We start from the raw sequence: 27103 nt of genomic DNA, 5'->3' as shown, positions 1-27103 counted from the left end.
ATCCTGTATGTACATTTTTAACTTTTATAAACAACAATCGATATTGACCTGTGCCCAGAAATAAAGTGGTGTCCGGCCGATATTCACATTCCTCATAACTGAAAAATTAAGGTAAAATTAATCAATTTTTATTTAAAGGTAGACTGGTGTGTGGACTGTGTGCTTGAGATTTAAGTGTTTAAAAACTCGCGCGACGTAAACGTTACATATATTGTATTAAGGTAAATTATATAAAGTGCTCCTAATACTACATGTACAACGAAACAATAACTTATTATGTCATAGTTAATAATATGTCTGTTTTTGCCATGAAAGCGGTTGCATACGAATTACGAACATAATTTTGTTTTTATATCTAACAAGGATGGGATCATAAATGTTTTTTGTACAACTTCAGTTGACATACAATTAATAAAGAGATATTAGATTTTTTTATAATGAAACTATAAATAATATATATTAAAATCTACAAATCTTTAATTATTACTAAAGTTGACTATTAAATAATTTATCAAGAGACAAATACAGCAATCTGAGGCAATCAGCTAAGCCCTTATATTTATTATTAACTTCTTTTATTTATTATTTTGGGTTCAATTAGTTATATTATATTAGTGTTCAATCAGAAACCGATTCTAAGGCTCATTTTATTGTCGATATTCAGTGCATCTGCCGTGATTTTTTCCCCGTGAATAAAGCAGTTAACACTGCCTTGGAGTGTCGCCAATTCGTTGTAAAGGTTTCATAGATTTATTGCACTTTCAAAAGTATCCCTAGTTTTTGTTAGCTACTGTGTTTTGTTAAAACTTTATTAATTTCCAAAATAAATTGATGAATTGCTAAGAAACTATAATGCCAAATAAAAATTGACGAATTGTTTTAAATTTTGTATTGAAATGTTTCTTTAACTTGTTATTGATAAATAAGGCTCAGAAATATAAGGTGTTTAATAATCAATAAAGTCGCTAGGCTTATATTTAAGATAAACTTTTATAACTAGCAAACTAGCAAACTCGGCGAACTCCGTTTCGCCACTAGATGGCTTCGTTTTATGTAACAATTCGTTTGGTGATCCCGCTTTTCTGTTGAAATTTTTCCTAAATTTTCTTTGCTAACGTTTTTCTAAATTTCTGGGCTCACGGAGCCCGAGACCTTTCCAACGAATGCAAAACCGTGGAAATCGGTTCGTGCGTTCTGGAGTTATAGCGTCAGGAAGGAAATCCCGACTTATTTTTATATAGTAATAATTAATCAAAAAACAAATAAAACCAGTAACAAAGATCTCATATCTCGCTAACAATCGTGATTGGCAGCAATAAATAGATATGGTCGTATAATATGTTCCAGGCATATTAGTCAAATTCTAATTTAACTAATATGCATGGAATAATCCATCATCATAATATATTCTAAACAGTACGAATATGTAGTGAATACATTATAAATCAATTAATATGCACGTGAATAAAATGAATAAATTTCATTGAAAATATTCATTTTTTTAACGAAGTCGAAGTTCTTAAACGTATACGCAAAAACTTGTCTGTCACTAGCGATATCGACTTTACAGTTGATAATGAGAAAAGAGAGGGGTAACGCAAAAGCGTACCGTAGGTGTAAGAAATCCTGGCTACGAAACATCTGAGAGTGGACGAGAGTCACGTTTGTGAATTGCTTAGATTGTCAATAAACGAAAATTTTGTAGAATAAATGCTGACCTTTCGTAATTGTAGAAGCACCACAATATTCGAATTTAAGTAATAGAAACAGCATACTGTAGTTAATAACTAAGAATATAAACTTTAAGGTATTTAGAGAAACAGAAGAAATTGATGGCTTTATTAAGGCCCGTGTTAAAGCTCGACGAGTTTCAACTCGTCATTACGGTACTCGAAGGGCACATATTAGTATAAGATAAATTATTATACTTATTATTATACTATAAAGAAACTGATGCTTAAATGGAATTATGATAATTTATAAAGAACTTTCTGCCACGTACGAACTCTTTGTGGAATCACCTGCCGGGTAATTCCGAACTGATACAACTCAAGAAAAGAACGTACTAATACCTCAACCCTTTGCACTTAATTCATACCAAAACCATAAAGAGTGATGGAATAGTGTTGACTAATAATAAACGATGACAATCGTTTTCTCTTAGTTTTAATTTCTCAACCCGCAGGACTGTTCAATGTGGGAACATACCAGGGATGTTTATAATGTTGAAATATTAATTATAAATGATTTATTTTCTGTAAGTAGGTTTGTACAAACACTTTTACACGTCAAGCATTTTTTTTTTAAACTAGATGAGTTCGACGTTTCCTATCTGACTACTCTGAGAAGAAACGCCGAATCAAACTCAGAGGTCACAGTCTCTTTTAAAGTCCAGACATAATCTTGGTCAGATCATGTGAAGACCATGTAGATTGCAGTCTGAAATGGTCTTTTGAGGAAAGAACCACACAGATTGAGTGGACCTGTCAAGTCAGTGCACGCATTTGTCAGTAATCGTGCAGCTCAACTCGTGGAGCTTAACGATTCGATGAACAATACCAAAGAAAATACATTTGGGTAGGCCTGAGGTAAAGCTGAGAAAAGGATAAAATAAATAAAAAACAATGATCCACGTAGTCTTCACATTCACAATAATTAAAAATAGTATAAGTAATACTTTACAAAGCAAATATTCATGACATTGTATAGAATATGTAAAAAGGTATTTAAATCAACATTAATTGTGTACATTTATTGGAGCAGCTCAAACCCAAGCTTTTTTGTCCTCAGTATAGTCTTTGACAGTATAAAAGGCTTTCTGACAAAGTTTCCGCTTTATACAATTTTTGAATTTATTAAGGCTTAGTTCTTGAATGTGGCTAGGAAGTTTATTATAAAAACGTATACGTTGGCATCTAAACGAACCACTTATTTTCTTAAGCCTGGTTGTAGGAACAACAAATTTGTGTTTGTTTCTAGTATTCACGTTATGGATGTCACTGTTTTTTTTAAACAAATTGATATTTTTATGGGCATACAAAAGATTTTCATAGATATACTGAGAAGGCACAGTCATTATATTAATTTCTTTAAATTTATCTCTGAGGGAGTGTCTGGGACTTAATTTGTAAATTGAACGAATAGCCCTTTTTTGTAAAACAAAAATTGTCTGAATATCGGCGGCACTTCCCCACAACAGAATACCGTACGACATCACACTATGAAAAGAACATATTCTTGGTAACATTTATTAACTTATGAACGCCAAAATAGAAATGTCTTTTCCTGCTGGTTAAAAAGGGCGGAGAACAGGCAAGATACTCTCCGCAATTCATTTGAATATTTCGTTTCACAAGAACCATTGCACCCGGTTCCACATATCATGAAACTAAATTTTATAATAAAATTCGTATAAAAATTACATTATTATATACTGGTATCTAGATGGCGTCAATCCCACCAACGGAAGACCGTTTGACGTCAGGACATCGGCTGTCTCACCCGCCACCTGGAGATGAGGTTTTGATCACCGGTATTTCTGGTTCTTTCCCCGACTCTGACTCCGTAATGCACCTGCAGGAGAACCTATTCAACAAGGTAAATAGATGCCAAATATAACATTTAAATTTGAAATTCAAATATTCTTATTTTGACGTGATAACGTCTTTAAAATCGTTTTAGTCGGGTGACATGTTCAGAAACTTGTGTCACACCAAAACCTCACGAGCGCGATCGCAGGTATAACGAGAGAGAGACGGACCGATCTCCCGTCTCATCTCGAGCGCTGCCAGTCATTCCGTGAATGTATGAAGAAAAATGTATATCATAGTCGAATAAGTAAACTTGTCATTTTACACCCGAAATTTATCATCAAAAGTGTGAATAAAACGATAGATGTAATTTAAAATTTGAAAAAATTGTTATCTTCATTAATTCCTTACTTCCCAAAAACTTATATCACCAATAAGACGTTATCACGTAAACATCTCGATCGTAAACCTACTTTACAAACAACCAATATTTTAATAACAATATTTAAATTTTATATTGATTCTCATTTCATAGGTTGACTTGATCTCCAATGACGGCCGTCGGTGGAAACTCAGGCACCCCGAAATTCCGCAGCGAACAGGAAAAATCAACAATCTCAACAAATTTGACGCATCTTTCTTTGGCGTTCACTTTAAACAGGCCCACACCATGGATCCCATGTGCAGAATACTTCTAGAAAAGGCATATGAGGCTATAATTGACGCCGGTGAGCTATATTTTTGTAATTTAAAACAACAATAACATCTATTTTTAGTGACCATGATGTTTTTATGAAATACGTTATGAAAATAAATCAAAATTATCAACATAATATTAGATCTAGAGATCGACGAACCAAACATTACACAATTTATGCCGTATAAAATATTCCTACAAAATAAAGAGACCGGCGACAATTACTTCACTAGAATTCTGTCTCTTTCAATCTCTCGCTAACCACAACTAATTAAAGAACATTTAAAAAATTAGATTTTGTTTAGTTTTACTATTGAAATCTTATATGCAATGTTCAGTAGAATTTGCTGGCGTAGCTAATACAATATAATAATGCACTGACTAGAAGTGTTCTAATTTTAAATTAATAATAAGGATGTACGTCTTTATCTTTATTACCTAACAGTAGTTAGTTTGACGTAATATCTAATGCCTATTCAATGATTTGAAATGTAAAACTGTTTTTAATCTATGCTTGCTCAATTTTAATAAGTTTCTGTTGACATAAGTTATATCGTTGCATTTGTAGCGGTTATAATGATAATTAAAAAATAACAATTAAACGGTTTACTATTATAGGTAAAGCTTATCGAATACGTAATTGTTTGATTTTGTGTAACAAAAGAAAAATGCAATATATAAAGCTTATTTATACCTTTCTAGGCGTTAACCCAAATGAACTGCGTAATACAAAAACTGGAGTGTTCGTTGGAGCCTGTTTCTCTGAATCGGAGAAAACATGGTTTTACGATAAAATGCAGGTCAATGAATTTGGTGTGACTGGGTATGTAATTGGATTGGTTTAAGACTATTTTTTTGTAGATTTCTTATTAGTTGAGTCCAAGAATAATTTTCATTTTACCAGTTAAAATCCATATATATAGTTTATTACACGTATTTATTTAATTAAGACTATACATATTTTTGTATATGTTAAAATTGTTATGTAATTTCCAACTTAAAGTATTCGTATATATATAGTAACAAAAAGTACATAACAAGTTGGAATACAGTGACTTTATAAATTTCGCAGGAATTTCTTGTTAAAATAGCAAACACAGTATAAAGAAACAGAGATTCAGCGAACTGTATTCCTTTCTCGGACTTTCCATTCTTTGACAATATTAAAAAAAATTAATTCAAACAAAATTAGCAACCTAATTAACCTTTGCAACAGATGTTCCCGTTCCATGTTAGCCAACCGTATCTCCTACTGGTTGGGGGTAACAGGTCCTTCTTACACCGTAGACACGGCCTGTTCAAGTTCACTATACGCACTTGAGCACGCATTCAGAGCCATTCGGGACGGACACTGCGATTCTGCTATCGTCGGTGGATCCAATCTTTGTCTCCATCCCTATGTGTCCCTGCAATTCTCTAGGTGAGGTTTTAATACACTTAAAAAATTCTGTTTCGCTATTTTGGGTACATTCACTTTTCATTTCATTTGCGTAAATAAATGTAATTCATTAATTTATTAAGCTAATATATATTAAAATAACTAATCTTTATTGATACTATTTCTGCAGTAACAATATTATGTAAAATGAATAATATAGTAAACGTTAACTTATAGGCTGGGAGTGTTATCGGCTGATGGAAGATGTAAGTGTTTTGACAATAGTGCTAATGGTTACGCTCGGTCTGAAGCCATCGTTGTTTGCTTGCTGCAGAAGGCCAAGGACTCCAGAAGGTAAGGCTGCTCTCTATAGAAGTAATTCTTAGCTTAAGCTTGCGCCTTACTATGCACGTGACATAAAAAAATTAAGTTAAGTTAAAGTTAAATCAAATAAAGTTTTCATGGTTCAACAAATTTTTTTAATGTCGTATGCCAGTATCACGTTGAAGAGAAAAGCAGTTGCTCTGCGATATCATGTCGATTATAATTTAAGATAATTTTAGAAAATTAGAATCGTTATTTGAGTAACGAGGTTTAAAACTAAATACTAGAGTACATTTTTTTTGACTTTAACATATTATAATGTATGGGTGTTTACATTAATCTTGTAAATTTAAATATAAAAGAAATAGCAGAAGTTTAGTAAAACTACAATGATATTTAATGCTGATTAAAATAATAATTAATATTCAAAAATAAATAAACAATGTTGATAGTAGAATGGAAAAAAGCAAAACGAAGCAACATTATTGAATAAGAATATATGAAGAGAAAAGAGTTACCCCGCGCAAGTATGCTTCGCCGCGTGAATTAATAGTCCCACATACAACGATATTTCTCACTGTGTTCTTTACCTAAGTAGGTACAGCAGTACGGGCTTGCGCTGAATTTGATACATAACTTGTTTTCATTAATATATTTTCTTTATAGAGTATACGCACAAGTTCTTCACGCAAAGACAAACTGTGACGGCTACAAAGAACAGGGTATTACATACCCAGCTGGTAATATTCAGAAACAGCTCTTATATGAGTTTTACGAAGAATGTTCCATCATGCCAAAGACCTTGGAGTACGTCGAGGCTCACGGCACCGGTCGGTAATTTTCTAAATATTTTCGCTCGATAACGATTTTTTTATATTAGTTACTATTCTATTTTATTTTACAGGCACACAAGTAGGAGACCCAGAAGAGTGCCTTGCCATCGATGACGTGTTTTGTACGGGCAGATCAGAACCACTCAAAATTGGTTCCATCAAGTCTAACTTAGGACACAGTGAACCTTCCTCCGGTCTTTGCTCTGTGGCTAAGGTATATTATACTAATCAAACCTATTCAAAAATTTAATCATTTATTCAAATAGGTAACTTCATGCCCCTTTATGAACGTCAGTGAAATAAATTAATGGCAATTTACTGCCAGTCCTTAAATTAAGGAAGTAGATAAAACGAGAGGAACTGGCAATTAACTACCACCACTTATTATTACTAAAGTATTATTGAATATGAATCAATCATAGAAATACCTCGAAGGCGATCAAAAACAAAACATTTACGTACGTCTACATAACATTTTGGAATCATTCTAGAAATTTTGGAAATATAACTGACCTAACTCTTAAGTAAATCTAACTGAAGCTATTGTTCCTTGTAATGAATTACCGACTCGCTACCCACCCAACGCACGTTTACTAGTCAAAGCGATAAACAAAGACCATGCATTCAGGAAATAAGAATGAATAAAATGAAGCGCCTTAACCTAAAGTATTGTTTTAAAAAGAAATATGTGCGTGTACTAGGTGTACACACGTAAGAAGTGAAACTTCTTTATGACCTTATTTTTCGAAAAATTATCTACTATATGCAACTTTACAGAAATTGGTTAAATAAAGTTAAATTAGATAAAGTTTCACAAAAGGCTTTTATTATCATAGACATGAATACAAATACAATTATTTCATTTTAACTTATTACTGTACTACTATGTAATACTGAGATTATTACAGAATTTCATTAATTGTAATAGAATTATTAGTATTACTATCATTGTTATCGTTATTATATATTTTTGTTACTAATGGCTTCGAATCTCTTCGGATCAACCGTAGTAGGGACAAGGCGACAAAGACGCCGACAAAGAAGTTTGACTTCAAAAAGCAACATGGCGCGTAACCTGCTACAAAATTTCTCCCATACGTCGATAAAGAAGTTTCACTTCAAAAGATGGCGCGTGACGGAAAAATGTGACGCGTAACGAAAAAATGTTACACAAAATTTTTTTCCAACCCCGATAAAGAAGTTTCACTTCAAAAAATTTTTTTTGCTTTACAGCTATGCATCGCTTACAGCACAGGTTACATTCCACCAAATTTGCACTTCAAAACGATTCGTGAGGGTGTCAAAGCTCTAGAGGAAGGAAGGTTTCAAGTTATTACAGAAAAGACTCCATGGAATAAAGGAATGGCTGGAATTAACTCCTTCGGCTTCGGAGGAGCTAATGCCCATATATTGTTGAAAAACGTTTCCCCGACTAAGGTGTGTGAAAATTATAGAATTATAGGTCTGGTTGCGTAACTTTTATTAATAAAAATATTGGTTGTTTGTAAAGTAGGTTTACGATCGAGATGTTTACGTGATAACGTCTTATTGGTGATATAAGTTTTTGGGAAGTAAGGAATTAATGAAGATAACAAATCTCCATTCGTTTGTATGCCGCTAGAGTGAGAGAGACGGAAGATCGGTCCACTCACTCGAACGCTATGCCAGCCTCCGCTCGTGAGGATTCCGCGTGACAAGTTTCACGGAATGACTGGCAGCGCTCGAGATGAGACGGGAGATCGGTCCGTCTCTCTCTCGTTATACCTGCGATCGCGCTCGTGAGGTTTTGATGTGACACAAGTTTCTGAACATGTCACCCGACTAAAACGATTTTAAAGACGTTATCACGTCAAAATTCTATGAAAAGTGTTCTACAACCTTATTCCTTGTTTAGCACTGGTTTCTAAAGAAACATTCAGGATATTTAAGAAACAGTTTTATTAGACTGATTTAGTTAGTTAAAAAGTAGTTATAACGATATATAAAAGAAAGCATTAACCTTAGTCGTGTTTTTGACCATGTTCATATATGTTATAACTAGTGCAGTTCATTCTTAAATGTAATTTATATCTCCGTTTTTAAAAATTATAATTGACATTAGTTCAACATTTAACGGGTACAATCAAAACCAGTCATTAAAATCAGTAATCAGCGTATTGCGTTTATCTTGTTTGAAAGTGTAACCACTTTACTTGTCACGTATATATATTTATTAAGTTCATATAATTTTAAGGTCAATAATGGAATACCCTCGGATGACCTGCCTCGTCTAGTTTGCATATCTGGACGTACAGAATCAGCAGTGGCCAGAATCTTTGATGACCTAGAGTCTAGAACGTTAGATGCCGAATTAGTGAGACTCTATCACTCCATTCACGAAGAAGAAATTAAAGGCCATATTTTCAGAGGATACTCATTGCTAGGTAACTTAAATAAGGCATAAATAATTTTAGTACTCTTTTAATTTAGAGGTATGTTTCTGAAGAGACTATTTAATAGGATATAATAACAATAGCATAATGTTAGTTACAAGGATTACTATAAAAATTAAATAATTATAGTTATAATAATACTATCTTTAAAAGAGAGAGAGCAGTGATGGCCTAGTGGCTTCAGAATGCGGCTCTCATCCCTGAGGTCGTTTCGATCTCTCCAATGGATTTTCTGTCTATGTGCACATTTAACATTCGCTCGAACGGTGAAGGAAAACATCGTGAGTAAACCGGCTTGCCTTAGAACCCAAAAAGTCGACGGCGTGTGTCAGGCACAGGAGGCTGATCACCTACTTGCCTATTAGATTAACAAATGATCATGAAACAGATACAGAAATGCGCCACTGACTTTATTTATCTTTATAACGTCACCAGTATATAGTACGAAAACTGTTGATCATCACTTATCACAGTTATGATAACTTATCATTTAAAACGTTGTCGATCTATAATATTTTACTTATAAAAAATTATCTAAAATTCTTCCTCAAAAACATCCTCATGTATTTTAATCAATGGGTACGGTTAATACGTTTATGTTCCGAATGCGACCACATTTTTATATTTTTATAGGCTCAACACCAACCAAAGCAGTATCTCTTGCCCGTAACATCCAATACTTTTCGAGCGTTCATCGTCCTGTTTGGTTCGTGTACACTGGTATGGGCTCACAGTGGACTGGTATGGCTACAGAGCTAATGAGAATACCGGTCTTTGCCGCTGCTATTCAGAAGTAAGTCCCAAGAAGTCTTTAATAATCCTACACCTGAGCCCTTACTCTGTAATTTCCAAAAGCGATACCGACAACCATTCCGATCTCAATAATGAGTTTTGTACCGCACGATCCCACGGTTACATCAGCGTTACGGATATTGAGAGAACCACATCAAACTTGGATGTATCGTTGTTGCTATATTGCAGAGCAGAGCACAGGCATCATGAAACTCATTTAGTAAGACTGGGTCAGACGTTTAGTAGGTTACTAAATGGATAGAGAATAAAACGATAATCTTGCTTTTATATAGAACTTTGTTTTGTTGGTATTTATTTTGCTGACGCATAATGGAAAATCCAGTTATGAATGTTATGTTTAGGTTACTTCCAGATATGTAGAATAAGTAGAAATTAGCTTAGTTACATTATTCGGTAGGAATTATTGCATCATATTTTATCAAAAATTTACAATCATTTTACATAAATATTATATTATTGACTTCAGGTGTCATAAAGCCTTGGAACCTAAAGGTATTAACCTAACAAAGATCATCACGGAAAATAACCCCAAGATTTACGACAACATCCTGAACTCCTTCATCGGGATTGCCGCCGTACAAATTGGTCTTACCGACGTCTTGAAGGCCATTGGCATTGAACCAGACTACATCATTGGTGAGTTTGTTACCGTTTAACTAGAAGCTTATAAAGATTTATTATCAGCAACTATAATTGATCTTGAGATCAGCTAGTTTTGATTTTAATAACAGCAGATTTAATAAAAAATTAACTACTGTAGAGGCACGTGAAACATCGAAACCAAAGTGAGGTCGTTTTTTTAAATCGCCGCGCCGGTTTTATTTATATTCAGGTTAAACATATATGTAGTAGGTATGAACGTGAATACTGAATATGTAGATTGTAGATGTTTATTTTTCAAGTTATGGGCCTTTAAAAAAAAGGTAATTGAAATTTCGATGTTTTTGGGTCAGATATTTTTTTTAAATATCACATTTGCAATTTGTATAGATATTTATTTTCCGTTTTTGATAAGAATATACATTTTAACAATTATATAAAACTACTAAATTAGGTTTCCTATCTCCTAAAACAAAATGTTCAAATAGAGTTGAAGGAGACATAAATCTTGTTGGGATATTTTTCATTTCTAAAATATCGCATAAGAATGCGATATATAATTAAAAAACTTTGTAGGTCACGGCGTCGGAGAATTAGGTTGCGCATACGCTGACGGCTGTTTCACAGCAGAACAGATGATCTTGTCTGCGTACAGCCACGGTCTTGCTTCTATCGAAACACCTTTCATCAAGGGCTCCATGGCAGCTGTTGGATTGGGATACAACCAGGTACGAACTCTATCAAATCTATACGTGTATATCGCTGAATGTTGTATTTACCAACAGTAATTATTTATGTATAATATTTGATAAAAATATTAAATAATTAATTGAATATTAAAATGTTCGACAATCCCAAAAAAAAACAATAAAATATCTTACCACAGATCAAATCCCTCTGCCCGCCTGAAATTGAAGTGGCCTGTCACAATGGCCCCGAATCTAGCACCATCTCAGGTCCAGCTGAAATTATGAAGATCTTCGTAGCGAAATTGGTGGAGAAGGGAGTCTTTGCCAAGGAAGTTCCTTGTTCCAACATTGCCTACCACTCCAAATACATCGCTGAAGCTGGTAAGTTTTTGTTCGAACCTCTTTCGGTTTACTGCAATGGAAATAAATTATTGGGGTATAAATCTAGAATAAGGGATTCCGGAATATCACTTTCATACACTTTGCATGTATAAAGTCATTGTTCTCTATTTTAATCAGAAAAAAAAGACGCCGGCACTTGTTTTACACTCTAGAGCAACATAAATACATGTATAATTATTTATCTGAAGTTAAGTTTACCTTCGTACTGCTAATATCTAAGGATTTTAGACATTTTTAGTCACACAGAAACAATTAATGGAGCAATAATTATTTATTTATTTATTGTATACATGTTCTTAAATAGGACCTTTCTGTCCACCAGGACGTCGAACATATATACTAGTGTAGAGTGTAAATAATTATTTTGACGACTGCAAGATCGTAATTATTCATAATAACTTTATTAGGTCCAAAACTTCTCAAATACCTGAAAGAAGTGATTCCGAGCCCGAAAGCTCGCTCTGAGAAGTGGGTCTCATCGTCTGTTCCTCAGCCATTGTGGAAGGATCCGAAAGCACAGTTGTGCTCTGCTGAATATCACACCAACAACTTACTCGTAAGTCTTTTGATTTTATGTTACCCTTAAAATATTTAACTTTCATATACGATGTCACTTCTAATTCACATTCAAAATTTATATAACTTAGATATCAGTATTGAATTTTTTAATCGATAATAATCGGTATGTATAGATATTGCGTTTATTATTTTAATTATATAATAACTTAGAATATTTAAACGATTTTGCTGATTGAGTCTTTTATTTAATTTAATTAAAGGTTATAATTATTTTACATATATTATAATCGTAGGCTGTTTATATCTTTATTCTATATTTAATTTATTTTTATTTATTGTTGATACTGATACTAAAATTAGTACTTAAGTTGTTATACTAAAACGGATTTGTGTTATATAAATGGAATAAATTATTATTATTATCTATAATATTAATTCATAAGACCCTCATTGATCGCTGATCTAATTCTTTAATTTAAAATTCAAATATTTTGCTGCCATAATTGTGTTCACTTACTATATACTTTCACTGCAGAGGCCAGTTCTCTTCGAAGAGACATCTCGTCTGATCCACCAAAATGCTATAACGATAGAAATAGCGCCTCATGGCTTACTCCAAGATATACTGCGGCGATCACTAAAGAAGGATGTCACCAACGTACCACTCACACAGAAGAACGAGGACAATGTGACTGTTATGTTAAATGCTTTGGGCAAGTAAGTATAACTTTTTCATTAAATACATGAAAACTTAAACTCCAAAAGAAAATTAGAATATTAAAATTTATAGTGTATTTCTAAATACCTATGTTTTATTAAAATAAATAATTATCTCCGACATGTTTAACTATTATTGTCTAGACAAGTTGAAAACAACAATAACTATTAAGGTAGTTTTGCTATATATATATATATATATATATATATATATATATATATATATATATATATATATATATAATATTATATATATATAATATATAATAAAATACATAAGTATATTATATACATAAAAAACATAAAATTAGGGTCGAGATTCAAATAAAAAAGTTTGGTGGCAATAGTTTACCCACATCGCCGTTTCTTAAATTTTCCGTAAAACTTGATGCACTTTGTTCAAAACAGTCCATTTGTTTAACGGTTTTCTTGAATTTATTCCCTAACATAAAAAAAAACTTTTCAGACTTTACCAAGCTGGATTGAACCCGAAACTGGCGAACATCTACCCACATGTGCAATACCCGGTGTCCCTTGGTACACCAATGATCTCGCATCTCGTAGAATGGGAGCATAGTGAAGACTGGTAAGAATGTGCAGAAATTTGTCAAAAATTACCGAAATAATGAAAACTTGATAATAAAAAATTTAAACAATTTAAAAAGTTTGGTCCCTATGGCAGTGTACCTTTCCTCGCTGTATTGCGATACTTATGCGTTGAGCGAGGAAGCACCAGCTCTGAGGTCACCGGTACTATCTATTAGGCGCCAATTAAAATCTTTAATTAGCACCTGTGCCAAGTGCAATCCACGGAGTCTCTACTCCAAAGAAACAAAATCAAAGTTGGAGGAAAGAGGATTAATATTTTCTTCTTTCTCTGCGGCCGCGCCTGGATGTATGGCCGCACCTTCACTAGCCGTGGGCCAGTCGTACAAATTTAGAGACAATTACAACTTATAATCGGTACACCCCTGTCTCTCATCTGTAAAATTCTTTATTGTTGTAGAATATTATATGACACAATTCAAATTAAGTTTCCGTTTTTGTTTAATGTAGAAGATATATGGTATAACCTGAACCTGACGTTGCAAAATTGACCAAACCGCATAATATATTGGCTCAAACGAAAAACGAGCGGGTATCCCATTTTTCATCACTTATTGCGATGTTCCATAGGTCACCGCAAACTCTTTACGCGTTATTTCGAAACTGGATCAACAGTCCAAGAGCCTATAATTACTACTAAAACTTATCAAACATAGATTGTTCAGTTGACCGATTGTTTCTACTTTTTTCAAGTAATCGAAATCATATTTTATTAAATTTGCGTTAAAATTACTCAGCAAACTGAAACTATTTGACTTTTAATACTAATATAGACCCCTATCCATTTATTTGTATTATTTATACAATATACATTCTTGGCTACCGTAATTTGAAATTGTGAATTAATGGCTCTTAGACTACAATGCAATAAAGAGTCCAACTGTTATTAATAGCAGCTCATCAATCAGGGGACCGCAAACAAATAGCTAGGGCTGAGCAACTGCGTTCTTTGACTCCATGTGCTTAGGGTGTATGGGGATTACCCATATTATGAAGGATATATAGATAAATTCTTTAATGTACAGAAGAGTGAAAACAAACAGAACCAACAACTTAAAAACTAGGTTATACAAAAAATATAATACAGTCCCTGAGGGTAGCACTTGTGTTATTTTTTATACTAATTATATAAATATGTACAAAAAAATATTGAGATAGATATATGACATTATTTTTCACAGGTACGTGACCTCATACCGCGCTCAAGAGAAGATAAAGTCTGGAGAACGTACGGTCAGGATGTCGATCATCGATGAGGACAGTGAATATATGGTCGGACACGTTATTGATGGTAAGAATGGATTTCTAATTAATGCTGGAGCATAAAGAACTAATTCTACGCAGACAAAGGTTTAGGTAGTAGGTAATAATCAATTTTGTTAAAAATATCTCCGTCCTGTTTTTCTCCTAAACTGAACTTAGTTTTTTAATCTATATACAGTCTGATCTAGAAACGGCGCGTGATAACTGAAAAGACAAATCGCAAATAAGATGTTATTGAGTCTAACACTATTTCAAAATTTGATTATTTGTTTGAACTAACTAAATAACATCAGTGATTGCATTGGATAGGTCGGAACCTATACCCAGCGACTGGTTACCTTGTGATGGTATGGGAGACTCTTGGTTTGATAATGGGAGAGCTATACACCGAAGTATCTGTGGTCTTCGAAAATGTGCGGTTCCAGCGTGCTACTCCAATACCTAAAGAGGGTAACCTGGAATTCATCGTCATGATACAGAAAGGCAGCGGAAACTTCGAAGTGAGTTCATTCAAATATTATTAAGTACTCTAGACAAAAATATTCCTGTGCTACTTCCAAAGTTTTGTTTCATCATATATCGGCCCTAAGACCCTCGCGCCAGTTAAATTAAAATTAAGTAAATCATGGAAAAGAATTTGCGATCGTAGTTATACATATATTTCGATCGATTGAATACACAAACTCAAACTCATAGTCAACTTATTCTAGATACTCCGTATCAAGTCAATAAGTTCTAAGACTACACAGCGATGACGGCATACCCTGAAAAGCGCTAACGAAGTTATTTCGACCGTAATTGAAATATTCAAGTTCCAGACAATCAATGGTTGGACTGGTCAAACCTCCGTTTAGGTTGAAGGAAAATCGGCATTCCTCCACAGTAGATTTGCTTAAAATAGAAATGAATATTCTGTTTAGATTGTCGAGAGCGGTGCATCTATTGTTTCTGGTCGCATCTACGCAAAGAAGAATGTTGGCAAGGACTACCGTGTGCTTCAAGCAGCACCTGAAGACACTGGAGCAAACGTGAAGCACATGCTCACTAAAGACTTCTACAAGGAGTTGAGATTGAGAGGCTATCAATACAGGTAAACATTGCATATCATTCTAACCATTAAGACTCCAGAAGTTTTAGAAGAAACTTTAAAAATGGGAGCTTCCTACTTCATAATTTATGTACATTTACCCTGCTAGTTCCACTTATAATAAACTTAAAAATAACCACAATCGACCATGTCTTAAAAACAAAAACACTTTCACTCAGATAATCAACTAAATTTGAGCCATTAATAGACACACTTCGATTAAAATATGTCTAAAATCTTTTAAATATATATGTACACATATTTCTTTTTAAATGTCAAAAGTCGCTAATATTATCTTATCATCCCTACGCATTTCCAATATAAATATATTCTATTGCACTTTTTTCAGCGGTCGCTTCCGAGGTGTGATTGGTTGCAACATCGAAGGAACTCGGGGTCGTGTCGCTTGGGTCAACAATTGGGTCACCTTCATGGACTGCATGTTGCAGCTCAAGATCGTCGGAAATGACACCCGTGGTCTCTTTGTACCGACTAGAATTGAGAAACTCTGCATAGACGCCACAATGCATTATGACGCGGTATCGAAAATGAATCAAGTATCGGATAGGCAATCGTTCGAAGTACGAGTGTACCCAGATGTGGATGTTGTCAGGTAATTCATTGTAAATATGTATAATCCTCGATTTGCTCACTAATTGTTTGAAGAAATTGATACAAGATACAAATCTCTTGACTAACAATTCTAGATATTAACTCATACCTAAGTTTACTAGTCAAGGAAATAAATCATATGTCAATCACATAAATAAATTAAGAGAACATTCTATTTGCATACTACAAAACCTATCATCCGTATTTAGAGCCGGTGGTGTCGAAGTCCGTGGCCTCCACGCTTCTCCTATCTCCAAAAAAATCCCTCTTGGTGTTCCTGTTTTGGAGAAGAACATATTTGTACCTAACTGTGCAAAAACTAAGATGACGGTATGATATACTACAGTACTTCATTTCTATAGTTCATTTTAGAATTCAATTTACAGTTTTCGTATTTAAGTATAACTACGGCCCTTTCAAAAAGTTTTATTATTTTATGTCACTTTTGTTTTAATGTTGTACAGAAATAAATATGTTATACTAAACTAATGGATTAAATGTTTAAACAATTGGATTATGCCAATAATTAAGCTTTTAAACAAATAACGAGTAAAACCTGATTATGTTCCTCATACTTTTATCCATAGGTCGAAGACATACTCAGAGCCAACATACAACTCATTCTCGAGAATATCCAAACATTCAAAGTAAAAAGTATTGAATTCGTCGATGAGGAATACAAAACGAACGGCTACGAACCAATTATAGAAAAAATTAGCGACGTTCTTGAAGACTTACCTCTTATACAACCAGAACTATTACTTATCTCAGAAGATACTATTGAAATGCCATCGCACATAGTTGTTGAAAATAAGAAGGTTGCTGGAGAAAGCAACACAGTCTTATTTATTGGTGCTAATCTTCTGAACAGACCTGAGGTAGGTAAAATGCATACTCATATTATTATAAAACGACAATTCTTGTGTTCTTAAAACGTTTTTTCATCTAGGTCCTGCAACAAGCTATATCAACACTGCGAGACAAATGTTTTATAATCAGTCGTGAAAAGCAACGTCCAAACCCTAAAGACCACGCCGATAAATACGATATCGTTACTATTCAAGATACTGGCGTTGAATACTTGGTCCTATTTAGAAAACGTGTCAGTGCCAAACCAGCAAAATTCATTCATGTTAAAACAGCCGATCAATCATACGCGTGGATTGAACAAGTTAAGGAAGAATTGAAGTCGGGCCAGAAAATTGTCATTTATAACCAAGATGAGCCACTCAACGGACTTTTGGGTCTTGTGAATTGTTTAAGAAGGGAGCCGGGTGGCGAGGTTGTATATGGTTTGCTAATCGCTGACCCTGCCGCTCCAACATTCAATCCTGATTTGGAATTCTATGAAGAGCAGTTGGATAAGGATTTGGCCATTAATATTTATCAAGATGTAAGTCTTTAATATCTTTAAACTAATAAAAAAAGCAAATGATGCTTTCAGTATATATATGTGAGTATCTATCATATATTAATTGATGGGAAGCAAAATTAAAATTTGATTGCTAAAAGTATATATATATGTGTTAAATAATGAAATATTTTAGGGCCAATGGGGAAGCTACCGTCATTTATTACTAGGAGACTTAGAAACAGTTAGCGCTAGCCATGGATTCGTGAACACAACCACTATCGGAGACCTTTCTTCGCTCAGATGGCTCGAAGGACCAATTAGACAGAATCAGATTTTCAACAACCCAGATAGTATTCTTATTCATGTAAGTTATAGATTAATATTTAGTTTAAGTAATATTATTCGAAATCATATCTATATATATATATATATATTATGTATTGTCTGAGAATATCGCATAGTGGTTTATGACTTATATTAACAGATTTTTAATTATTATAATCCTCTTCGACAGGTCTATTGTGGAGCGCTGAACTTCCGTGACGTAATGACAGCTTTGGGTCGAGTCACAGTGGACGCCGTCGCACGAGGGCGTCTTGCGCAAGAGTGCGTGCAAGGTTTCGAAATCGTCGGCAGAATACCTAAGTAAGGCTTTAGTTAATTTAGCTTAATATACAAAATAACTGAGAAGCATAGGAGTCATTGATATACAAAAAACCCAAGATGAACCCAGTCTCGAATAAAAGTAACGCTCGAAAGTGTCCCGAAACACTATTTCTGTCCCTTTCTATAACAGTATGTCTATAACAGTATATGTTACAAGCATATATTATTGCAAAATCAACCTTACGCGAATTGCTTAAAGTTGTTATTACAACGCAGTGTATACGTACTTAAAGCAATAAAATTTTACGACCGACCGTGGTCGGTAGGACAAGGTATTGAGTGGAGTCCAACATGACTTTTTTATTTACAACTATTTAATATAATTTTAAATTTATCCGACTTTTCGGGTGCTTTACAGCGTGCGTGGTCAAGGTGACTAAAGACAAAAGGTGTTGGATGTTAAATAGTTGTAAATTTATAATAATACATAACTTTAATCCGGTTAAAAAGTTTTTTCTTTAAATTAAAAATTAATTTGTTAGAAAATATATTTGTCAAAAACTACACACAAGAAAGTTCAAAAGTACATAAATTTATTTATAAAAAAACACAAATAAATAACATCGACTCCACTTATTAGACGCGAGACTATTTGAAATGAGCGGACAATTTAGAATGTTGCGCTCATTTTTTGAGGACGTTTTTTAGACGTTGAGTGTGCATTTGGGTTTTTTTGTATATCAATGATAGGAGTCTGATAAGTGATCGGCTTTCTGTCAAAGCAGTATATATAATGAAATTTAAACAACAAAAACATACAGAAATCTGAGGCGAAGAGGTTGTAGCGCTATTGGTTATTTCTTTATATTTACAAAACATAAATACTTTTGGGTGAACAAAAAACTTACTTAGTCTAGAAATAATAAATCTTACTCGTCTAATTACTCGCAACAGTGGTTCCCGGGTAATGGCTATGGTCCGTAACAGCGGTATGGCAAATATGGTAGAGGGAGACCGAGCTCTCTTGTGGTGTATCCCTAATGAATGGACCTTCGAGGAGGCTGCTACAGTACCAGTAGCCTACAGCACCGTTTACTATGCTATGGTAAGTCTTATATACTAAGTAATTTAACATTCTAAATAATAAGTATAACGGTTTCAAAAAGTATTTTGAATGTTTAAGTTTTATTTACTAATAAATTATTAAAATTAACGTATTGTGAAACACAGCGCTTTAATAAATAACTAATTCAATTGTAAGCATATTTTAAAATGCTTCCTGTATAGGTCATGGTGGGTCAAATGCAACGCGGTGAATCAGTTCTGATCCACGCTGGTTCTGGAGGTGTGGGTCAAGCCGCGATCAATATGGCATTGCATTATGGCTGTGAGGTATTCACTACCGTGGGTACAGCTGATAAGAGAGCCTTCATCAAAAAACTTTTCCCGCAAGTTAAAGGTTAGATATATATATTTTTTATTAGTGAATCTTTTTATCTTTTTGTGGATACATCCAATGTGGTTATTTTATGTTTTATTTATATTGTATAGATGTATCTGTTTTGTTTCCAAATAAATTAATTAATTATCCTAACTTTAAGGAGTTTTAGGTTACGTGTTACGTCGATAATTTGATTTTCGTGTCTTCTTAAAGTTGTTGAATTATTATTTTAACGTGGGAAATGTGGTGACTTTCTCAGACAGTCACATCGGTAACTCTCGTGACACCTCATTCGAAGACATGATCCGACGGGAGACTAACGGCAAGGGAGTTGATATGGTACTCAACTCTTTGTCTGATGACAAACTGCAGGTATTTACGGATCTTTGAGTTGCTTTGCATTTAAATACTTTTTTCAAGATTTTTTTAAGATTCACTATTTTCAAGATTTTTTTTAGATTCATAATCGTCATAAACATCATCATGTAATCCTTATGTGGTATTATTAAGTGTGTGGTGTTAAAATTATAACTAAATTGCTGAGTCTTAATTTTGAAAAGCAGTTAGTTTACCAGTTATTCTTTTTAACTAATAGTAAAGATTATAAATTCGAATAACTACTATTCTTCTTATTATAATTTTTTTCAAATATTTAAATAGAGTATTTACAATATTCCTTCCTAACGAATTATAATTAAAAGTGGATTAATAGAAAACTATAATCAATTTACCGCAGTGTACCTTAAATGCTGGCAGCATTACCGCGCTATAATGCGATAGGTACTAATTCTTCTTATTATGAGTTAGGCGTGACTTATATGAGTTCTCCCGGAATTATACAAACTTATCTAACTGTAATAAATGTATTCTACCAGGCCTCAGTCCGCTGTCTTGGGTTTCGCGGTCGTTTCCTTGAAATCGGTAAATTCGACATCAGTAACAACACTCCCATCGGGATGTCCTTCTTCCTCAAAGAGACCTCCTTCCACGGAATTATGTTGGACTACATCTTCGACCAAAGCTTCGTCTTCAGAAAGGTTTGTTTTTACATTCACTTTAATATTTGTTCATTAAAATACTGTATAAATTTGAAAAAATTAGCTTTATGAATTTTTATACAAATATTTTCGCTTCATTGTTTAATGTTGCCGTATAGCTCTCTATTTTTTTTAAACTGTTATATAATAATTTGCTTTATACAGAAGTTGCAAGAACTCCTACTGTCGGGAATTGAAAGTGGTGCGGTCCGTCCCTTGTCGTACTGTACGTTCCAGAAGAACGAAGTCGAAAGTGCCTTTAGGTACATGGCGGCTGGAAAGCATATTGGAAAGGTAAATAGTATACTATTTAATACATTATGTATATGTATTAGAAATATGTATCATTATGCTAATCCCTTTATCTTTTTTATTTTGCAGGTAATCATAAAGATCCGTGATGAAGAACGAACCAACCGCCCAGTGAAGCCTACTTACATGCCAGTCGATGTTTTGCCCAGGTAAATATAAATAATATAATAATGTTATAGTTATAATATTTTATGATCATTCGATTTACATCTCTTTTGTTGGTTTTATCTTCTTCTTTATGTACTTCTCTTCGCTTCGCTTTGATGAGAAGAAGTGTGATAAGTAAATCACTTTAATCTGGCAAGAGACTCAGCAAATTTAAATGATAAAAAATATTCGTTATTATTATATCCAAATAAACTTTGTACTTATTTACAATCAAGTATTCAGTATTTACAATTTTTTTACCCTACAAAGTGATAATAAAAATTATTAAAAAGAAAATCAAAACAAATTATAAAAACAAAAAATATTATAAATTATTAACAAATTATTATTATATTAGATATATTTTTCCAATATGAACTTTTTCTACACCCTTTAAATATTATTTTGTGCCGCAGATACATGTGTCAGGACGACATGTGTTACGTTGTGGTGGGAGGTCTGGGTGGTTTCGGTCTGGAGTTAGCAGATTGGCTAATCCTTAGAGGAGCGAGAAAAGTGCTTCTCACGTCTAGAAGAGGCATCTCTAATGGTTACCAATCATCCAGAATGAGGTATAGTAAATTGTCTCTGATAACACTAGTGATAATGTGGGTCTATAACATATGAAATATATATATAAATAAAATATGTTACCTCTGATTGTTAGGAAACAGTCTTTGTAGCTTAGTAATAATTTTAATCCGTGTTCTTCAGGACATGGGCTAGTTATGGCGCTGATGTGCAAATTTCAACGCATGACGTTACAACTGAAGAGGGTTGCAAAAATATGCTTAAGATGGCAGCAGAAATGGGCCCTGTAGAAGCAATATTTAACTTAGCCGTAATTCTTAAAGATTCCATATTCCAAAACCAAACCCCGGAGACCTTTAAGACTTCTTACGGACCCAAAGCTCAAGCTACAATCTACTTGGATAAACACTCAAGAACACTATGCCCGAAATTAAAGTAAGTTTGCCTTAATGTTTTTGTTGTTCAGCTTTTTTAGACAATTTTTTTGAAGTTATACTTTTTTGGTGCGTTAGGGAAAAAGGATGAGAGTAAATATTTACGATGCGCGCGCACATCGTCACAAAAAACCGACACCCTGAAGTATCTATATATATAGCTATAGTCAACATTTTAGTATTTCCTATTGTTAGTGTCGTTTTTTCTACAAACGTAAAATAAATTTTTTGAAAAGATTTTTATTTTGTTACAGCAAAGAAGTATAACTATTGTATAACTAAAAGTATATAATAAGCGCATAAGTACACACACGTTTTGTTTTAGATATTATATTTACCTGACTATCAGAAGGTATATCTATCAATGATTTAGAATTTTAAAGGAAAAGAAGTTGATGCTGTCAAAATCAGAATCCATTCTTTATTATATCGAAAGCTGGCGCGTTCACAGTAGGTACTAGGTACACACTAATGCAATTTCACTATACAGTATGTTTAAAAATATGACTTTTTGCCAAGCTATATTTAGTCTACTCTGGTTTTAGTAAGGTTGGGTGGGTTGTAAATAAATAAAAATGTGTCAAATACTTATAAATATTATGTGCATACGTGGGTGGATCCAAAAGTTCTAAGCCCGACCAAGAACGTAAAAGAGTAGTTTGTGTAAATAATTTTTCATTTTTCGACATAAGCTCCATCTAACTCAACACACTTCACTTTTACTTCACCGACAATTCTTTCAATACTCCTCTTAGGCACCTTAAACACCAGTCGCATCTGATGTCAAATTAAAAAAATTTTTTTTTCATTAAACTGTTTTTATTAAGATGCTTAAAATAATTAAAAACATTGTACACCATTTCACGAGATTGTCCTGTTAATTTTTAGACGGAATATATTTCACAAAACATTTTTTTCAAAGTATTCTAACCTACTAATTCTAAATAAGTTAACAATCACAGACAAAATAATAATGAGAAAAAAGATCGACATGAACAGTAAAGATCAACATAAACAGTAGCAAAAGCAAAACAATAACTGTCTCTTTTATACTTATAAGCTTGACCGAGCGCGAGAGAGACGGACAGTCTTTTCATGATGCATATTCAGTGTGACATCACGCCTCGCGCTTAATCACAGACACTACACATGCACAAAGTGTAAATGTGTTGAAGCCGCCAGCTTTAGATAACATACCAGTACAGCAGGTTCTCTGTCTATAAAGCTTTCTTGTTATATTGATACGCGTATAATACAATAAATTTGTATCACACAATGCTTAGGATTTTCGCAAAAATCTTAAAAACTCTATCAAACGACTTAAATTAAGTAATACAGTCTCTTACGTAAACTTTGTAACAGGGACTTTGTGATTTTCTCATCGGTGTCCTGCGGCCGTGGTAACGCTGGTCAAACTAACTATGGATTCTCTAATTCGGTAATGGAGAGGATCTGCGAACTAAGGAAGAGAGAGGGTCTTCCAGCGCTAGCCGTACAATGGGGAGCAGTCGGAGATGTGAGTTTTAAAAATCATTAATAAACACTAAGTTAGTCAAACTAAAACCTAATAATATTCACATGTTTTATTATCAATCCTCAGGTGGGTTTAGTAGCAGATATGCAAGATAAGGACATTCAATTGGAGATCGGTGGAACTCTCCAGCAAAGGATCTCTTCTTGTCTCCTCGCTTTAGACAAATTCCTGAAACAGGACGCTGCAATCGTATCATCCATTGTAGTTGCTGAAAAGAGGATTGGAGGATCGGGACGTGGAAACATTGTGGACGCTGTCGCTCAAATTATGGGTACACTAACATTTTTCACAAACTGATTGATTGTTTTTGATTGTCATTGTTTTCGATATTTTTATATTTAAATTTATTCTTCCTTATTGCTTTCTATGTGTTCTCTGTCTGTATAAAGGAATTCTAATTGTTTGCTTATTCTTACTCCTAAAGTAGATACTTGCTCAATCCTTTCTTCTAGTTATTATCTATATCCTAACAGGTATCAAGAATCTTAAGACAGTTTCCCAACAAGTATCACTTGCCGAGCTTGGTATGGACAGTATGATGGCAGTGGAAATCAAACAGACACTAGAAAGAGAATTCGAAGTCTTCTTGACAGCTCAAGACATTAGAACTTTAACATTTGGCAGGTAACCAACAACATTTTTATTATTACAAAAAAAAAAATATTCTCAATTTCTACTAAATCGTTGTTTTCATAAAAAAAATTTGCAGTACTGACAATTACAGCGTTAAGACACAAAATGGCTTTACATTCCTTTAAATTCTTACAGATTAGTAGAGATAACAGCACAAAGAGAAGCAGCTACGACAATTCAGACGGTTGCTGTTCAACCGGTTATCTCCGATGCTGCAGTTGGTATGAAAGTTCTGATGAGAAACTTTGGTGATGAAAAGGACCTTTCAGAGCCCTTCATATTCATGCCGACGTTAGTTAGCGATGGCACTGAGGTACACCTAATTAATAATAAATACTTGAGTAATGACCAGGTGGGGTGGCCCTATTGGGAAACGAAACAGAGGAAGACCGCTCACGAGATGGGCGGACGACATTGCTCAAACGGCTGGCCCGAGCTGGATGCAGCTCACCCAAAATCGAGATACATGGAGATCCCTGGAGGAGGCCTACACCTGCGGAAGGGTTCTTGCAAAATAATAATTGAGAAATATATACAAATATTAGGAAAAAATAATAATAATAATAATTGTCTGATTTACTTTCTTAAAATATATTTGTAAAAATAGTATTAAGTTAACTCTGTTCTTTTGCAAGAAATAAAAAGGCTTTTTTATTTTTTTTTTATTACTTGAGTAATAATATATGTATCGAACAGATTCAAACTTAATCCTTAACTTAAACTTAAATTTTTATCCGAATTATCTCATAGTGAACAGTGAGCTAACTTAATCTGTATATTCCGTTTCATTAATATTATTTATTATCTTCAACAGTCTGATGTAATTAACAAGGACGAAAAAGTGATGTTCATGTTACCGGGTCTTGAAGGAACGGCCGCTACCATGAAACCGCTTTGTAAGAGGCTCAAAATCAAGTGCTGCGTCCTACAATACGGCACAGAGAATATAAACGATGACATGGATAGTATGGTCGAAAGACTTTACGAGGTATGTTGATTGTATAATAACAATATATCATGTCTCACCAATTTGATTGGTCATTCATATATTATTATAAAAAAAAGAGAAAGAACTCAAATGTCTTCAAATACACAGCTATTTAATTTTGTTTTAACATAATTAAGTCTTGATGTTGACCAACCCCAATTACTCATATACATTATATAATATAATATAGGCACAGATAATTATAACAAAAGCATTGAAACTATTTATGTATTGAAAATGTATGCAATTATATGTTTTATTATTAATAAATTAACTTTGACTAGGACTTTAAAAATATATCCTATAGTCTATACCTTTTTATTTGTCTAAATCTTTTGTTCGTTTTTGCAGACGGTCAAACTTCGACTTAACCCAGGAGCCCAATTCATACTTCTTGGATACAGTTTTGGTTCCTCACTTGCTTTGAAGCTTATGGAAAAACTCGAAAATGAAGGTACTGCTTTAGAATTTTTCATTATCTTTAGGATCGACAGGTTAGATGCAACATGACCCAATAGATCGCATTTGCATCACTACTTTAAAAATCTATATTGCTTATTTATGTACAAGTGAAACACGTAGATACTCTTAATAGATTAAATTAAAGAACACCAACGTTTTGTGTCATAATATTATTACTATGGAATAATATTACAATATTTTACATTTTTCAGGTCATCAAGGTTCGTTATTCCTTGTCGACGGTTCACCCGATTTCTTATACGGGTTCCTCACTATGTTAATGGACATTCAAAATGATACTCAGCTTCAGAACGGTCTTATTTGTCACGTAATTGACTTGGTAGCTCCCAACAACGAAATCCCAGATCTTATGGAAAGACTTAATGAAATCGAGACATATGATGATAGAATCCAGTACGCCGTAAAGGCATGCCCTGCCCAACACAATTACTCCGATAAATTCATTGCCGACATGTCAATTGCCGGCTTTAATAGAATGAAAATAATTACCAACTTAAAAAATATAAGTTTCAAGAAACTTAAAACGCCTATCACCCTTCTTCGTCCTAACCAAATTCCACCGTTTCTTGCAATTGAAGAGAACTATGGTTTAGACAAATTTACGGAAGGTAAAGTCACCATACACTTATTGGAAGGCAATCATCATTCTATACTGGAAAACAAAGACTGTGCTACCATTATTAATGGAGAGTTATTAACAAACGACTCGTCAAGCATGAAAGCAGAAAGCAATGTTATGACAAATATGATAGAAAAAGAACGCTCTCTTCAAGTTTAATTGACACTGTTTATTATAAGACCGGTTAATCGGACTTATTAAAGAGAAAAGTTCTAGTAATTATAGATCTGACAGGTGGTTTACCTGTAAATTTTAATCTCTTTACAAAGAGGACCTGCAGTACCTACCAAATCATCATTAAATAGAATATAGTTAATCAAGTTGTATAGTTTAACTTTTATTTATTTTTTAGGATTATCTTGGGTATAATTTGGGGGCAAAGCGAATAAAGTATTTTGTTACAAAAAGTGTTTTATTTAGTCGCTTTACCACAAACTTTTGACCTAAACGAATTTTTTACTAATTGTAATTAACTAAGTTGT

General features: G+C 33.6%; 1 protein-coding gene across 1 annotated transcript; it reads left to right on the top strand.

The window, feature by feature from the left end:
• The first annotated feature begins 2 nt into the window (after positions 1-2).
• LOC125063045 (fatty acid synthase-like) lies at positions 3-27028 on the top strand. The gene is made up of 41 exons (XM_047669261.1): positions 3-111; positions 3445-3597; positions 4066-4258; positions 4930-5050; positions 5444-5647; positions 5843-5959; positions 6596-6759; positions 6834-6976; positions 7996-8199; positions 8996-9185; positions 9828-9987; positions 10474-10643; positions 11184-11335; positions 11494-11677; positions 12106-12254; positions 12753-12934; positions 13401-13520; positions 14722-14831; positions 15113-15303; positions 15724-15893; positions 16240-16503; positions 16712-16832; positions 17090-17380; positions 17452-17895; positions 18050-18220; positions 18371-18501; positions 19417-19567; positions 19750-19921; positions 20163-20275; positions 20779-20940; positions 21106-21234; positions 21322-21401; positions 21816-21971; positions 22114-22365; positions 23727-23880; positions 23965-24169; positions 24372-24522; positions 24667-24844; positions 25346-25519; positions 25871-25973; positions 26194-27028. The coding sequence occupies exons 2-41, from the start codon at positions 3445-3447 to the stop codon at positions 26778-26780; spliced, it is 7266 nt and encodes a 2421-aa protein (XP_047525217.1). The 5' UTR covers positions 3-111; the 3' UTR covers positions 26781-27028.
• Positions 27029-27103: the final 75 nt, after the last annotated feature.

This window comes from Pieris napi, chromosome 2 (assembly GCF_905475465.1).
Source record: "Pieris napi chromosome 2, ilPieNapi1.2, whole genome shotgun sequence".
Classification (NCBI taxonomy): Eukaryota; Metazoa; Arthropoda; class Insecta; order Lepidoptera; family Pieridae; genus Pieris; species Pieris napi.
Note: the sequence above shows the minus strand (reverse complement) of the source record. Positions and strands in the feature narration are given on the sequence as shown.

Coding starts and splice junctions, on each gene's coding strand:
- LOC125063045 (XM_047669261.1), top strand. CDS start 3,445: ATGGCGTCAATCCCACCAACGGAAGACCGTTTGACGTCAGGACATCGG. Junction 11,678..12,105: donor CAAATACATCGCTGAAGCTG/GTAAGTTTTTGT, acceptor TAACTTTATTAG/GTCCAAAACTTCTCAAATAC. Junction 20,941..21,105: donor AAAGCTTCGTCTTCAGAAAG/GTTTGTTTTTAC, acceptor TGCTTTATACAG/AAGTTGCAAGAACTCCTACT.